The sequence below is a fragment of the Solea solea genome, chromosome 6, assembly GCF_958295425.1.
Source record: "Solea solea chromosome 6, fSolSol10.1, whole genome shotgun sequence".
Lineage (NCBI taxonomy): Eukaryota > Metazoa > Chordata > Actinopteri > Pleuronectiformes > Soleidae > Solea > Solea solea.
This window is the reverse complement of record NC_081139.1, coordinates 10,725,405-10,741,755: the sequence shown is the minus strand read 5'-3', so window position 1 is coordinate 10,741,755 and position 16,351 is coordinate 10,725,405. Positions and strand designations below refer to the sequence as shown.

General features: G+C 40.0%; 1 protein-coding gene across 1 annotated transcript; it reads left to right on the top strand.

Moving 5' to 3' along the window:
• Window positions 1-803: 803 nt before the first annotated feature.
• Window positions 804-15,227, top strand: lrig2 (leucine-rich repeats and immunoglobulin-like domains 2). Its single transcript, XM_058631562.1, has 18 exons — window positions 804-1,593; window positions 2,318-2,392; window positions 2,699-2,833; window positions 3,077-3,220; window positions 3,408-3,551; window positions 3,916-4,059; window positions 4,374-4,517; window positions 6,106-6,186; window positions 6,446-6,517; window positions 6,724-6,792; window positions 7,847-8,010; window positions 8,182-8,493; window positions 8,682-8,963; window positions 9,311-9,751; window positions 9,873-10,025; window positions 10,702-10,842; window positions 11,100-11,366; window positions 12,012-15,227. Exons 1-18 carry the CDS (start codon window positions 1,406-1,408, stop codon window positions 12,212-12,214), a joined length of 3,159 nt encoding a protein of 1,052 aa, XP_058487545.1. The 5' UTR covers window positions 804-1,405; the 3' UTR covers window positions 12,215-15,227.
• The last annotated feature ends 1,124 nt before the right edge of the window (window positions 15,228-16,351 follow it).

Here is a 16,351-nt window from a genome sequence, read left to right as displayed (position 1 = left end):
TGATAGACTAACACCCTACTTCACACCTCATTGTGTTGTGATTCTGTATCTTTATTATTGTATATTCATGTATTTTATTTTGATGCTTCTAATATTTTATAATACTTAAATACTTTTACTTATTACTTATGCTGTCTTAAATAAAATGTACTACCTTACTACAACTTGTAATGATAGTATAATACTACCTAGCTATTACAAATATTGTGCAACTTTACTTTTTCAGTTTCAGCTGACTTCAGTCCAAATGGGTAATTAATCTGCAGCTGACACATTACAAACTTCACACAATCAGTTCAAATGTTTTAATGTGGAACATGGAAGTATGAGGGTAAGTCACATAAATAAACAGTAATAATCCAGTAAATAGACCAATAAATTAGCATGTGGCTTGGAAGTCTCCTTAAACTTGGGGTACCCTCTATCAAAATCAATATTTACGTTTATATCATGGTCATGCGGACAAATATAAATGATATAATGTTTCAGTACAGGGCTGGAGATTCTATATGGTGACATACATAAGGTTTTTGGGCCCTGAGGCTCCTTGACTAAATTTGCCATAATATGTTCTAACTTCAATTTAATTCAGACTTAATTACATATTCCTAGTCCAGTAACAGTACAAATGAAACAAAAAACTTGCGAATAATACACCATTCGAATAAAACTTATGTTTTACTTATGTGTCAGTTGTGTTGTCCATGTTTCTATGTGTTTTTGGAAATGGAAAAAATGCCTATTCAGCTGCAGCTTTATTCTCATGTACACTCAAACTTATCATTGTCATTGTAAATGTGATACTCATTGCTGTGAAAAGTGAAGGTCTTCCACCAAAACATTGTTCAGTGCGATCCAACTAAATCGATGCAATGGTTTGACGGACTTAGATGTTGACCAATAGAATCCCTGTAAACATGCTAGAGAGGGGCAGGATCTCGGATATCCCATATCATCATCTCAAAGCGCTTTGTTGTTCCTTCGGGTTAGTAAGACGGAGAAAAACTGTTCGAATTTAGAGGAGATAACACTTCCCCCGGTTAACTTTAAACCGAACCCGGTTAAGTGTGATAGTAAACCGACGCCCTATGGTACAAAGTTGCGAATTTGTGGGACTAAAGCAGCTCGGTAGTGAGGTAGCATTAGCCTCCCCGAGAGGTTGTCCAGATTGGAGCGGAAGGAATTCAGGCTCGAGGAAGAAGGAGAAAATCTTCTGGGATGCCTCGCGCAAGTTGGATAAAACTGTATCTTACAGTTCCACCTGGAACCACAACACTATAAACCCGAAGTATGAGCGTGTCCGGCTGATATTACGGTGAAAGAATAGTTTCATGGTGGTTTTGTTATCGTTAGCGTGCCAGTTTAGCAAGTTAGCCACGTAGCCTTCAGCAGGAAGACATTTAAAATGGCGGAGGGTTGGCCCATTCCTTCGGCCCTTGTCTTCATGCTGTTCGGTGTGAGTGCCTGGGCCCTGGAGAGTTGCCCGGCTCCGTGTTTGTGCTCGGAAGGGCAAGATGATGTGCGTGTCCTGGACTGTAACAGAAAAAGGCTGTCGACGCCACCGCTGGACCCACCAGATGGGATAACCCATGTGTAAGTACACAACCCGTTTGACGATAATGTGCTGCATTTAATCCACTGCACTGATTTGTTCCCGAATCCAAGGTGAGCGACATAAAACATCAGTCACCTCGGTTTGCCTTGTGTGTTAATAATGTTTTGCATGTTTTTCCTGTAGGTGGCATGCGTATTATGATAACTGTAAATGCGTTTTATTCATATAAACCGTCATCGACAAGTTTTGAGTCAAACATCCAAACTCTTTACTTATTCAATGGTAAACTATTTTAAATGGGACCTATAAAGAAAAATCTTTCTACATGCTGCGAACAATTAATTTCTTCCATTTAAAATTTGACAAAACCTTTTGTTTCATGTATATGTATACATTTATATATATTAGTTTGCACATTCTTTTCACAAATAAAAATACTTTTTATATTTGCAATGCAGTACATATACTTTAGAGAGACAGACTGTAAGTGTTGTTCAATAATTGTTTGTTATTTATTATTTAATTGTTATAATTTATTAGAAGAAGGACAAACAATGAAACCAGAAGTGAGACAATAATAAATTACCTTAGAAATACCCATATCATGCAGCCAATTGAATAAAAATATATAGACACAATGAAGTATTTGATTGATGTAATGGATAAAAAAGTATTGGTAATTTAATGTCCTAGTCTCACTCATGGCACAGCAGATTTTTGTTTTAATTATTACTTTATTTTTTCTTTTGAATTTCATTTCAGCACCATGAATTACAATGAGCTGGCTGTTCTTCCATTTCTTGGAGATGTTTCTTCAAACATCACCTCACTGTCACTGTAAGTACTCCACGTCTTTAAGGTTTGTTTGTCTTAATAGTCAAACTATGGATGTTTTCTTGATAGAAGAATATACCTCGTAAGCACAGCTATTCTCAATATATTTTAATAGCTTGTTTGCTGTTGTGTTAGTATATATAGTAGTCTACTGAAAGGTGGTGTGTTTTGTTTGTCATCATGGTGCACAACAGTAGATATGATTTTCGTCTTGCTGATATGAGTCAGACCAGTCATCATGATACTGAAGACTAATATCGCCCTCTCTCTCTCTCTCTTCTTTTTTTTTATTTTCTTTTTTAAATCTAGAGTTCACAACAAGATCTCAGAACTATCAATACATCAGTTGCAGCCCTACATTTCATTGGAGACACTGGACCTCACATCAAACTCCATCTCTGAGCTTAAAGTTGGATCCTTCCCTAACATGCAGCTGAAATATCTGTAAGGAAACACTTTAAATCATCTTAATTGTTGTCATAAATGAGTATGATCAATTTATTAACTGGAACGTCCTGAAAAGTAAGCTAAAATTGGGGGCATTAATCTGCTAAGTATGTATAGTATCATATTAATATTTTCTTTTTATAATAGCAAGTGTCTTTGTCTAAACTTTGGGGTGGTTAGTTTGCTATAAGTAAAGGCATGTGTTAAGGCCTTAATATTTCCTGGTCCTTTATATCATAGGAATTTGAGTAACAACAAGATCAGCATCCTTGAGCCTGGTTGCTTTGAAAACATCTCTAGCACCCTGCTGGTGCTGAAGCTCAACAGGAACAGATTAGCAGCCCTGCCATCTAAAGTCTTCAGGCTTCCACAGCTTCAGTTCCTGTAAGTATTTTATTGTGGAGTGTATGATGTTAAACTAAAATTATAAAATAAAACTATTGCCAGTTGTCTTTTTCTGTTTTTACCTTTACCAAATTACCTGGCAGAATTAACTGAACATCTAATCCTAGGTAACACAGCTGGTCTGTTTTCTGGTTCTTGTAAATAAATATGGTCACTGTCATTGTAGTGAAATGAAGCGTAACAAGATAAAGATAGTGGACAGCCTAACATTCAAAGGGATGGACTCACTGAAGTCACTGAAGATGCAGAGGAACGGCATCAGCAAACTCATGGATGGAGCCTTTTTTGGACTGAACAACATTGAAGAACTGTGAGTACAGAGCTGTAGATTCCTTCAAAATTGACGTTTACGTGCATGTTCATAAGCAATTTATGTGTTGAGTATAGCACATTAATGAACATAGGGTTTTAAAGTCTTGACACTTCAGCTAATGACATATCTGTATTGTTTATATGTTTTACATATGTTGGAAAGACAAATACCTAATATTTAATGGTGTGGAACAGTAGATCATAAAAGCCCTTTTTAAATGGTAATGCAATCAGTCAATATGAGGATATCTTCAAATGAACAAAGATAGAAGAATCTGGTAGATTTCTACTATAAAAGTAGAAAAGAAGAATTAAAATGAGATGTTATTATAACAATTTTGTTTTTCCCATCTGTGTCTCAGAGAGCTGGAGCACAACAACCTAACGGAGGTCAACAAAGGTTGGCTGTATGGCTTGCGCATGCTGCGTATCCTGAGGGTCAACCAGAACGGTGTTTTCATCATCCGACCAGATGCCTGGGAATTTTGCCAAAAGCTGGAAGAACTGTAAGTGTGTTTGCTTCGTAGCTAACATCATGAACTCTAGAGCCTTTTTCTGTCATTAGCCGTGGGCTCTGAAATTCATTCTTTCTGCTCAGAGGAGCTACTGTACTACTGTACACTACTGTAGGGTGTCAGGAGCTGATTCACTATTGTCTTATTGTTGCCACTGGATGTACAGTCTTGGTTGTAATGACTGAGTGAGAAAGTCTTTTTGCAGCATCATTGTTAAATGTAGACTGACATTTATGTACAAGATTTGCATTGACTAAGAACTAGTTTGATCTAATCTTTATCATATTTGCGGTTGATTTGAACAGAGACTTGTCCTTTAATCATATGACGAGACTTGAGGAGACGGCATTCGTAGGATTAAGTTTCTTGGAGAGCCTGAACCTGGGAGAGAACTCAATCAGCCATTTGGGAGAGGGAGTGTTCAGTGGCCTGTCAAGTCTGCGTACCCTGTAAGTACTTTGCCTTTCTAAAATATGTGTTGTCTCCTTGGTTTAAGAGAAATGTAGCTATTCAAAATATTATACATAAGTCATTAGTGGTTTTTGGCTCTGTGTGTGTCCACATCAAGGCTGTGCACTACAATCCTGTCTTCAACACATTCCCCAAAGAATCCTAAGTAGTTTAGAGACGTAAAAGTTATGTGTCTCATTCTGATACCGCCAAATTGTTGTCACCTGCCAAACCATTGGAGTGAAACCATTAATTTAATAATATCCTGCCCTGTTGGTTTTGTGTCATCTGTCCTGCCATTTGCTGTGGACATTGTGCTTATTTGAGTTTAAATATGGAAACTCTACAAGATGTCTCTGCTCAGGCATCATTTATCAGCTCTTTATTCAAAGCTACACCACCAAAACACTGGAAATTGTTGTCTGTTGTTGAACTGGGAACACTTATCTGCAGTTTTTCTATGACACGCATTTGCTTATTTTCTCTGCCTCAGCTGCTGATGCCTTTTTGACTTGTTTCAAAGACTCTACCTTTAGTTCTTACATGCTAACACAAACAGTACAATAGGGAGACCACTTTCCCATTCACCTCAGTGGGTAATGAATGGTGCCTCAGACATTTGAAGTCAACTGTGTAGAATACTTGATATTTGCATGATCCATGTGTCTGCAATATCTCCAGGCTGTAAGAGCAGACAGGTTTCTACAGTAACCAAGGTCAAGAGTATACGGACTAACTGGTGTGTACAGAGCATGTCTCATCTTGTTCTAGGCTTTAAGATCTTTTTTTTTCACCCCACATTTAATCATGCAGTGGAAAATATGGTCTCATCGTGTTTACTGAGCATTTTAGCAAATTACACAGCAGCTCTGGCTTCATCAGGGTGAGAAATTGTGATGTTCCCTAGGTGGTGGGTGCCATTAAATATGGTGAACTCTTCTTTGTATTACTTTTATTGGATGTATTTGTCAGAAATGTGTCTTATTACATTTATACACCCTAAATAAGTTGGCACAAATGTGGTGGAAGTTAGATGCTTTTACCCATTTTCTTTCATCCATTCAAATAAAATTGAATTAACTTTGTATGCGTATATAAGATGAGAGCCTTTTACATTACATTAAAGTTCCAGATTATCTGACCTTTAGTCGTGTAGGTGTGAGGTGAGAATTGAAAAAGAAGACTTCCACTGAACCCACTGAAGTGAAATGGTGAAAGAGAGTTTTCATGGTGGAGGTGAAGGTTGGCAGTGCAAAAGCGGGTTTAGAAGATGTCGGGCAAGGAAAAAAAGAGAAACGAAATAGCCCACGACATCCTGTAAACACAAGGTTTCCATTGTACCCATGAACTGCATCCAGTGCTAAACAGAGCCCATTACTTCCTCCTCATCGTGACAGCAAGAGTGAACTGTGACACTCTGTGGGAGTTACGGTTTCTTAACTTGTTAGTCTCCTAACTGAGCGTCACTGGCACAAAAACCCCCACAGTGGTGATGGAGCGTCTGTTTTTTTTTTGTGGAGGAAAAGTTTTAGATTGTCACTCTGTGTAGAGTGTGTTTAACACCTTAAATGTCTCTGTGTTTTACAGCGATATCCGCAACAATGAAATTTCCTGGGCCATTGAAGACTCCATCGGTTTATTTGATGGAATGAAGAAGCTGAACACAATGTGAGGGGAAACTGATCGTGCAGATAAATAGAAAGATACAGATAATGATGAATTTGACTTTCGTACATTAATGAATGGTCGTGAAATGTGATAAAGTGGTTTTAAGGTACAGTTAATTGATACGATAAGGCTCTATTCTGATAGGGGTGATTATATTCTATCTTTATTTTGTGTGACGTTGTCCCTCAAGTAAATGTTAATGCTGGTCACATTTCAAGTGTTACCCAGAAGCATCACATAAAATGATCTTCTCTTCCAGCATTCTCCAGCGGAACAAAATCAAATCAATCACCAAGAAAGCGTTTGAGGGCCTGGAGGAGCTGGAGCACCTGTAAGTTAAACCCCTGCTCAGCCGTTTTTTTTCTCCACACAGCCACACTTGTGTTTAAATAGAATTACTGTTGAATGGATAAACATAGCAGACGGCCTTTATTGCCACTGTGCTGTTGTTGTCGTCTTATGCTTGTGAACTAGGATGCCGTGTTGATCAGATCACATTGTAGGTGTGTCTAATCCATATGTCTGTCCCGTCTGCAGGGACCTCAGTAAGAATGGCATCATGTCGATACACCCGGAGGCGTTGTCCCACATGAAGCTCAAAGTGTTGTGAGTAAACTCAAGTTTAAAATAATGGAATCACTTGTTCATATGTTGATATTATTTTTTCCTACTGGTTAATCATTTAACATTAAATAGGCATCATGTGGTTTTAGGAAGAATGTCTCATTCTGAGCAATGTGACAGGTGGATCTTCTGCCACTTTGTTAATGAAAGAGTAGAAGAGACAAATTAACCTCAAGCTGCGTTAATTGGCTTAGGTAACAGAAAATCTCAGCTCTTTAGTTGCAGGTTAGTTTAGCTGTTAGACAGCATTCTTTTCTTTGTTAGGTGGCGGTGGAAATTTTAAGTCTTTTGACGTTTTAAGGAGTCCAATGAGCCCTTAGGTGTGTCTTTCATGCAGTGCCTAACGAAATGCACCAGTAGCTGTCAAACCCAGAAAATGTGTCATGCCGGTAGTCATATCCTCTTGTTATTAATTAGTTTGCAGCTTTAATAGAATATAGCACTATTTGCTTAGTGAGAGAATAAATTTGCTTCTCCTGATAACTTGGCTAGAGCAACATAATAGCGACACCCATGTAATTGAAGTATATTTTTGTACAAAGTGTCCTCTGGAGGTACTTTTTATAGCAGTGAATCCACTTTCCCATCATGATTTAGGTAATGGAAACTTTGCATCCATACCTGCATTCATTTTTTTTTTTTAAATTATAGCCCTACTTCTTTAAGATAGTTGTAAAGCATTTAAGAAGATTTGAAAATGTAATTATTGATTATTCACATTGGTTTTGTGTTGCTGTGTATCGTTGCTTATTTTCTTGCCTATGTGTTTTATTAACATTATAGTTGTCTGTTTTAGTCATTTATGTCACACATTGAAATAGTGCACCAGAGCACTGTTTTTGTGATAAATTCCACAGGTTAACACAACAAGTATTGCTTGCATAGATGTGTAGGTAACTGAGGTCAATTAAAAGCATCTACATTTGCTTTTAGAGATTAAATCCCTTTTTTATGAAATGTACACAAGGAAATATGGTATTAGTTGAGTGAGATGACTTTAACAATTGCGTTTCTGCCCATATGTTTCTGTCCTCAGTGTCCTGAACACAAGCAGCTTACTGTGCGACTGTCACATGCAGTGGTTGGGACCCTGGCTAACTGACAGTCGGTTCCAACAGTCTGTGACTGCCGTCTGTGCTCATCCTCCCAGTCTACTTGGTCGCAGTGTCCTGACCATCAGCCCTGAAGAGTTTGTTTGTGGTCAGTCCCTGTGTACTTGTCATTTTTCTTGTGGTACTTAAAAGTGGTATTGTCCACAAAATGAATCCAGTCTAGTTGTAGGACATGCATGGGCAAGCACAACAGAGCCTGAGTGACAGGAACACTAATGGCCAACTGAGTTTTACATTTCACGTTCCTGCCTCTCAACAGATGATTTCCCCAAGCCTCGGATCACCACTCACCCAGAGACGTCTGTGGCGCTGCGGGGAAACAATGTGACTTTGAGCTGTGTTGCCTCCAGCAGCAGTGACTTGCCAATGGCTACAGCTTGGCGGAAGGATGGGGAGGTGCTGTATGATGCTGAAGTGCAAAACTTTGCCCAGTTTCAGGAGGGAGAGCTCATCTATACCACCATGCTTCACCTCCTCAATGTCAACTTTACTGACGAGGGGCGCTACCAGTGTGTGGTGTCCAATCATTTTGGCTCCAACTACTCCAACAGAGCCAAGCTTACAGTCAATGGTAAGTCCCCTTTGGAAAATAACGTGATTGATTATTTACTTTTCTGTCTATTACACTAGGGATTTGGTTGGTGTAGTTTTTGTTAAGTTTGATTGTTTTCTTAATCTGCTGATAATGCAGCAGATAATTGAAGATGGTAAGTCAGTAGTCCATTCTGACATGGACCCCCCCCCCCCCATCTCTTTCAGAGATGCCGTCCTTTCTTAAGACTCCCATGGACCTGACAATCCGGACCGGGACTATGGCCAGGCTCGAGTGTGCTGCTGAAGGGCATCCATCGCCCCAGATTGCTTGGCAGAAGGACGGTGGCACCGACTTTCCTGCTGCCCGAGAGCGAAGGATGCATGTGATGCCGGATGATGACATCTTCTTCATTGCTAATGTGAAGACGGAAGACATGGGCATTTACAGCTGCACAGCTCAGAACGCAGCTGGCAGCCTGTCTGCAAACGCTACTCTCACAGTCCTGGGTAAGTCACCCTTCTCATCAGCAGAGAGTGTATTACTGATGTTTACTGCTGGGCTACTTCAAGTCGGTCACTCTGCTTTAATTGGCTGCTTGTCTTCTTATATTTCACCCTACGCTTGTGCTTTCTTTGCTATAGCCACAAACAACATTATGTTAATTAATTATTATTATGTGCCTCTGAGATTTACGTTAATTTCTGTGCTGATATATATAAGAATCTTAGAATTGCAGAGCCTCTAAAGGGGAGTACACGTTAGTACTAAAAGAAGAGCTTTTATGTTGAAAATAGGAGCCAATGGTGAGCAAATCTGTATCGGTTACAAAACAATCAATCATGTTCTCCCACAGAAACTCCATCATTTGTGCGACCACTGGAAGACAGAACTGTGGCCCGTGGTGAAACCGCCGTGCTTCAGTGTATAGCTGGAGGGAGCCCCGCCCCCCGTCTCAACTGGACCAAAGACGACGGACCTCTGGTCCTTACAGAGCGCCACTTCTTTGCTGCTGCCAACCAGCTCCTTATTATTGTAGACGCTGGTCCTGCCGATGCAGGAAAATACACCTGCATCATGTCCAACACTCTGGGAACAGAGCGTGGCCACATCTACCTTGGCGTCTCGCCGTCGCCAAACTGTGATACTGGTGCAGGGTACAACCAGGACGGATGGACCACTGTGGGTATTGTGGTCATTGTGGTGGTGTGCTGTGTGGTTGGAACCTCACTGGTTTGGGTCATTGTCATCTATCACATGCGCAGAAAGAGCGAGGACTACAGTATCACAAACACAGGTGATTTAAAAAAAAATAATTCTTCGGACGACATGAAATCTGTCCATGATGACAACACAGCGATGTGACAACGTGGCTTTCTACAGTCTCGAATCAACATATGTCTGTCTGTCTGTTCCAGATGAGATGAATTTGCCAGCAGACATCCCCAGCTACCTGTCCTCTCAGGGTACACTGTCAGAGCCTCAGGAAGGCTACAGTAACTCCGAGGCTGGCAGCCACCAGCAACTCATGCCTCCGCTCTCCAATGGATACATCCATAAAGGGACAGATGGTGGGTAACACTGCATTACATTTCAGTCAATTCAATTGCATTTGACATATTTACATTATTATTTTCATATTTATTTAAAACGAGGAGTCTAGAGCTTGCGTTTCTAAACGGAAACACCCAGTCAATCACTTATTAGACTCTTCTTATTATCTACTATTTGTATGTTATACATCTGTTAAATGTTTACACTGTATTTTTCACATGTTTTTTACTCTGTGTTTTGCTAAATGAACTTGAAATTGCCTGCCAATTGACCTAAGCCTGTCAATCATTTCTGTCAGCACCTGTCTCACCTGCTCTAGTGCAAGTCATATGATTCAATGGGGGTTGTACTCTTAATATTGAGTTATGTTTTTTTATTTTATTTTCATTTTTAGATTTAGTTTTCTTTAAATCTTTTGATTTTTCAAAGATTACACAATTATTGCACAGGCATAATAAACTGGAACAGTTTGCCGCCACATGACCTGCCTTTTAAGCGAATGACATCAAAAGCAAATAGTGCATATCATTGAAATATATATATATATATATGAAGCCTCCCCAATGTAGTTTTCAAAATGCATGTGATTTGGTTGCCTCCACGCTAATTGGGGTTCTCTTGTCTGCTTTGCTGTTGACCTTTTTAAACTCCGGGCTAAAATGAAATGCTGACTAATTATCATGCATGTCCCAGGTGTGTGCTATGGAGACATGAGCAGCGAAGTGGAAACAGAAGGAAACGGCCTGCTGCACTGCAGGGTCGGATCTTTGTTCACCGGCCGGAGCAGTTTCCACCCTGGGGAGCCCCGTGAGGGAGTAGCTGCAGTCCCCACAGGTTAGTGTTGACTCACATGTGGTCATGGGATTTCTATGCCTCCCTTGCTGGCCACAGTTATAGCCAGAGGCACTGTGTGTTGGAACTCTCACAAATTTGCTTTGCTATCACTATGAGTATTTAAATGCAGAATATTCTTCACATTCTAATCTTTTTTTAAAAGCCATAAAATGTGAAATAAAATCCCCAACTTTAAACAGATATTAAGTAATTAATAATACAATAATCCACAATATTTTCTTTTTTTTCCTCACCAGGTGGCGCAGGTTCGCTGGTCATCTGCTCCGACTGCTACGACAATGCTAACATCTACTCCCGTACACGAGAGTACTGCCCCTATGCCTATATGGGAGAGGATGAGCTGCTGGACAAAACATTACCTGACCTGAAGGAGAGCTTTAGTGAGCATGCCCAGCACATGGACACGACACTGGAGAACCTCATAAGCAACCAGAACTCCTCAGTCTTCCTTTCCTCACACGACAAAAGGTTGGGCAGCCACACTCCCCTGGACCACACTAATGGTGAGATATGAAAACAGAAAACCCCCGTTTGAATCGATTGAATCCACTGTGTTGAATTTTCATCAGTTTCAAAGGAAGTCTACATAAAATGTATTTTAGTTTTTTTATGTATCCACTTGTGAGTAGTAAGGCTGCGTTGAAATTAACCATAGCCATATTTGCTTATTTATTCACCTACAGAGACGTCCTCTACTCTCTGGTTAATGCACCAGGATATAAAAGAGTGAAAATAAGATGTTTTCATGTTGCACCCTAGGCCTGGACACAAGCAATCTCTCATGTTTAATTAACTTGAAGCAAATTTTACTGCCATTTTGCCTCCATAAAATATCTGAACATAACCATCCATCCACGTGAGGGTGACCAGCTGACCTAGGGCAAAGGCGGGGTACACTCTGGACAACCGTTGACTCACACATTCACACTTAGAGCCAGGTTCCAATTAACCTCTGCATGTTTTTGGACTTGCACAGAACATGCTAACTCCATGCAGAAAGTAACTTTTTTTGACCGGGTCTTTTTGCTGTAAGACAATATCACTAACCACTGCTCCCCGGTGTGACCCATCTCAACAGATCACTGATCAAATGTTTTTTCTGTCGATCACCTAATTGAAACCTTTTGGGTTTTCTTGCGTGTTTGCAGATTTCCTCGGCAGGTCGTTCTGGGGGGAAGATCTGTGCCAGCATCCAGTGACTGTTCACAGGACGCCTCCTCTGACTTCCACTGCAGATGGAGCAGAGGAACAGAGTGAAGCGGACGTAGACTACTTCCCCAGCCAAAGCACACAGGACCACAGAAGTGCCTCTAACAGGACTAACCCTCAGGAGCATTCTGCCCCCACATAGGTCCTTACACTCCATGTTCTGCCTCTGACTTATAATTGCTGCACCCCTTCCCTCCTTTCACCCACTACCTCCAAAGAGACAAGTCGCTCTCTGCCAAAGATGCTCTCTTGTATGTTTACATTCCCCTTTCACAAAAGAGGACACGGTACATTCTCCACTGTGGAAAGGTCGCGACTTTGGGCTGGAGAGACGGACTGGTGATTTGAGTGACCTCCTCTTTAACACCTCCACCTCTGCAGGGCCTCTCTTTCCCACATCCTCTGCCACTCTTCTCTTTTCTCCTTATGGAGAAAGCTATGAATGTATGCTTTAAAGAGCCACGTTGGATGGGATCGTCCTTGCTGCTGTGGGGCTCAAGATGTACGGCAGCGCGCTACACGCTGGCAGTTTGACTTCCTGACGTTCAGGGTACAGACGTCTGTACAAAACTTTAGTAGAAATTACAAACTATCTTCTCCCAACTGGGAAAAGGGGGTTTGAACGGGGGGACAGTTGTATTTCCCTCACCAGCAGATTGTGGTGGTAACTCTCCCTAAGAACCTTGAAAGCATATGTCCCACATTCCCACAGCGATTCTGACGGACTGTGAACTATACTATTTAGTATCCTATTATGCAAATTTCAGAGACAGTGAACACCAAAATGTGGTGTATATTATGAATATATATGAATATATCCTACATCCTCTTTATCTGATTTCGTTTTTTGTCATGTGTCAAACACAATCGTTAGCTCCTTCGCTTTACATCTTCATAATCAGTTTGGGGGAGGAATCGTGAATTCTCATTTCCCTCAATCAGGTGACATCATGGCTTATACACAGTATGCACTGATATGTTTTCCCGTTTTCCTCATGTCTTACATGCACTTAATTAAATGGTGGCAATGTTTTAATGCAGTGCACGTGCTGTGAGCTTTGCTCTTTGAAACGCGTCGCACTGATCTCGACCGCTTATCTGAAACGGGGTGGGTGCGATGCGATGTATGGGAGCAGCGTTAAAGCCTCTTACGTTAGCTGCTAAGATGGCTGACACAGTTGTGGAGAGGTCTCTTCGATCACTATGGCAACAAAATTAAATGTGCTGGATTGTATATTATTTTTTTTTCTCAAAAATACATCAACTGCACTTACAGTACAGTGTTTGTTCATTGAAGACTACGTTTATTATATGATTAACAGGCTGTGGTAAAAAGTTTAATTTATTCATTCTGTGCTACGTCTACAGGTGTTTTAGTCAAACGGAATTGAAAATGAACAGAGAGATTTCAGACTCGCTTGCAGATGCAGATCGGCGCGTGGATGTCAGGCTGTACATCGTCAGACTTTATCGTATAGATTACTCTCAAAAATGTCTTTCGACAAAAATTGATTACGCTGAGGTTCTCGCTTGGTACTGTGAAAAATGAGAATGTATTATTTTATACATGTATGTATGTTTGTATGTATGTGTACATAAAGCACGTTATGTATTAAATTCCATGTCTTACACGTCCATTGTCAGAGAGGTTTGAGACGAAGGCTGCAGTAACTAATGTCTTCATGGACATTATGTGTGGTTTTTTTTTTGGTTATAAAACAACATTCTCACAGTTATGAAATGGCCCCCAGCTTCAGTAAATTCTTCTTTCTCTAAATGTCAGCATTTGCTTTGAGGATGTTTCAGTGGTAACTATTTTCGAAGAATGTGGACCTGTTTGAACAGGTTTTTATGTCTGTTTACTCTTCATTTCTTTGTCTTTGTGTGTGGTTCTCAGAAAAAATCCTTTAGCATGGGCTAGACCAATGACTCTAAACTGTAAACAAATGCATTCTGTACATGCAACAGATCTAAAAGTTGAGACTAAAAACTGCTTTCTAACATTCTGTCTGCAACGTTGAGTGTAAAGTTTAAATTAGTCCTAAGTTGGATCAAAAACAGAACAAGAACAAACACATTTTTCAGGGTGTCGTGGGTATGACGTCTCTGTTATATTTTCATTATGTTAATGATCGTTTCTGCCACATTCTGCCTTTTTATTTTCCATGTTCTGTTTCTTTCTTTGGTCTCTTCTTTGGTCATGGTACACGGCACCAAGTGTGATTTAAGATGTCTTTACCCTTTCCATAATGACACAATCATCATGTTACCATTCTGTGACTTGACTTGTTTCACTGCGCTCTCACTCTGTGTGCCCCCACAGGCAAGTTGGTCTTAAACTGAGGTTTGGTTGGACACGTTGTTGGCAACTTGCTGTCCTGAGATGGTAATATCTATTTCCTCTCTCATTCCACAATTAATATTGCACTTGATACCAAGGGGAATTTGGAGAAGCTACTTTGTTTGTTTAATGCATGTTAGAACTTAAACACACTCAGCACTAAGCAACAGACTTACATTTTAAAAACCATGCACCTGGTGGTTTTTTACTCATACAAAACTAGCAGTTGTGGATTTTGACAAACAAACCTGGATGCTTCATCTCCATGCATTTTAGTCGCATTCCATTTGCACAAACAAGCTATTGATAGATTTGATCAATAATTACTTTGATGCATTGAAATCTCCACCTCCTTTACCACAGATATTACATTTTGTTCTTGCCTCTCATGTTTTGTCATGTTTGCCGTCATCAGATCACCCTAAGCCTACATAATTCTCTTACCTGACATTCCTGAGACCCGTCATGTTTAGTCCCTCATCTCACTGGAAGGAGATTCTCGTCTTTTACTCGCAGTCGTTTTCATTGCCTCTTTTTAGAAAATGCGTTGCTGTTCAGTATTTATTGTTTTCTGCCAACACAGCGTAACACAGTGTATGTTTGTATTGTTTTTCAATCTCTGAACGTCCTTTTATGACTTAAAACCAAAGTTTAGCAGTAACTGCTCTGGCAATATCAAATGCTGCTTTTTTTTGTATTTTTGTTTTCACTTGTATTTTTGGACTTTTATTTCCCTGTACATTCTGTAAAGCATGTCTATAGAGCCCTTTTGTTACATAGCTATTACTCAAACATTAAACAAGAATTCTGATTATTTTTATATGTATCAATTATTTGAGTGGGTTAACACGAAACCTTGTTGAAATTTCAGACGTGAGCTATTCGCGTTTATCTGACAAATACCTTCACAAATCTCAATTATTTAAACTGCAGAATTGTGCATTTTGACAACACCGTCTTCAAGTTTTGAAAAAGAAACCTATTTTAGACGTCCCACTAGATCCATTCCTGTGAATATCTTGCAGAAGTCTTACACTATTTGGCACAAACGTCTACTTGGATTCAAGAAGTAAGTGATAATCAAAGGGTTATAAGGAATCCACATCATGTTTAAATATGCTCACGGCAAAATTAGAAGTGAAAGCGCAGACACACTTACACAAGTTACTCCTTTCATACATGTGAAGTAGTAAAATGAAAATGCTCCTTAGGGCCATTTGTCTTATAAGCAGTCGTCAAACATAGTCATAACATAATCCATCATACCTTTGATATGTACTAATATCCCAAATGGCTGGTGCAGTGGTTAGCACCAGCTCTCCTGCAACCCTCATGTGGAGGATAAGGTAGAAGATGAGTGATTGAGAGAGTGAGTAACGTCCCAAATGATGAAATCAGTGCACATGCACATGTTTGAGCAAACAGTCAACATATGCTGCCTCAGCTCCCAGCAGCTGTTAAGGTAGATGTTGTCCTTCATGGCATTAAACGGCATACACTGACCGATCAATCAGCACATCTTAAATATCAACGTGACAGGTTGTTTTTTTCTTGCTACTCTTGTGGCGAATAAAGGCCTCGTGAATCTATTTCAAGCCGGTTATTTGCACTGTAAATACTCTCATTCGACAGTTCGAGTAGAAGATGTTTGATTGTCAACTTGAAGTCAACTTGCCTAAATGGTCATAAACCACCACCATGCTGCACTGGAGAGGTTTCAGCGAAAGCAAGCTGTGGCCTTAATTACACCCTGTGAAACAAGACTATTATCCCCAGAGATAAAGCAACATTTTCAAAAATGTAATTAGATTTCAAAGCTATGCTTTAAAAAAACTTTTCCACTTAAGAACCTCTTTTTCAAGGGAGTCCTGGCCAAGGTAGGCAGCAGCAAACACGAAACAGTCGACAGTTGCAAATTTACACAGTTAAAACACAAGC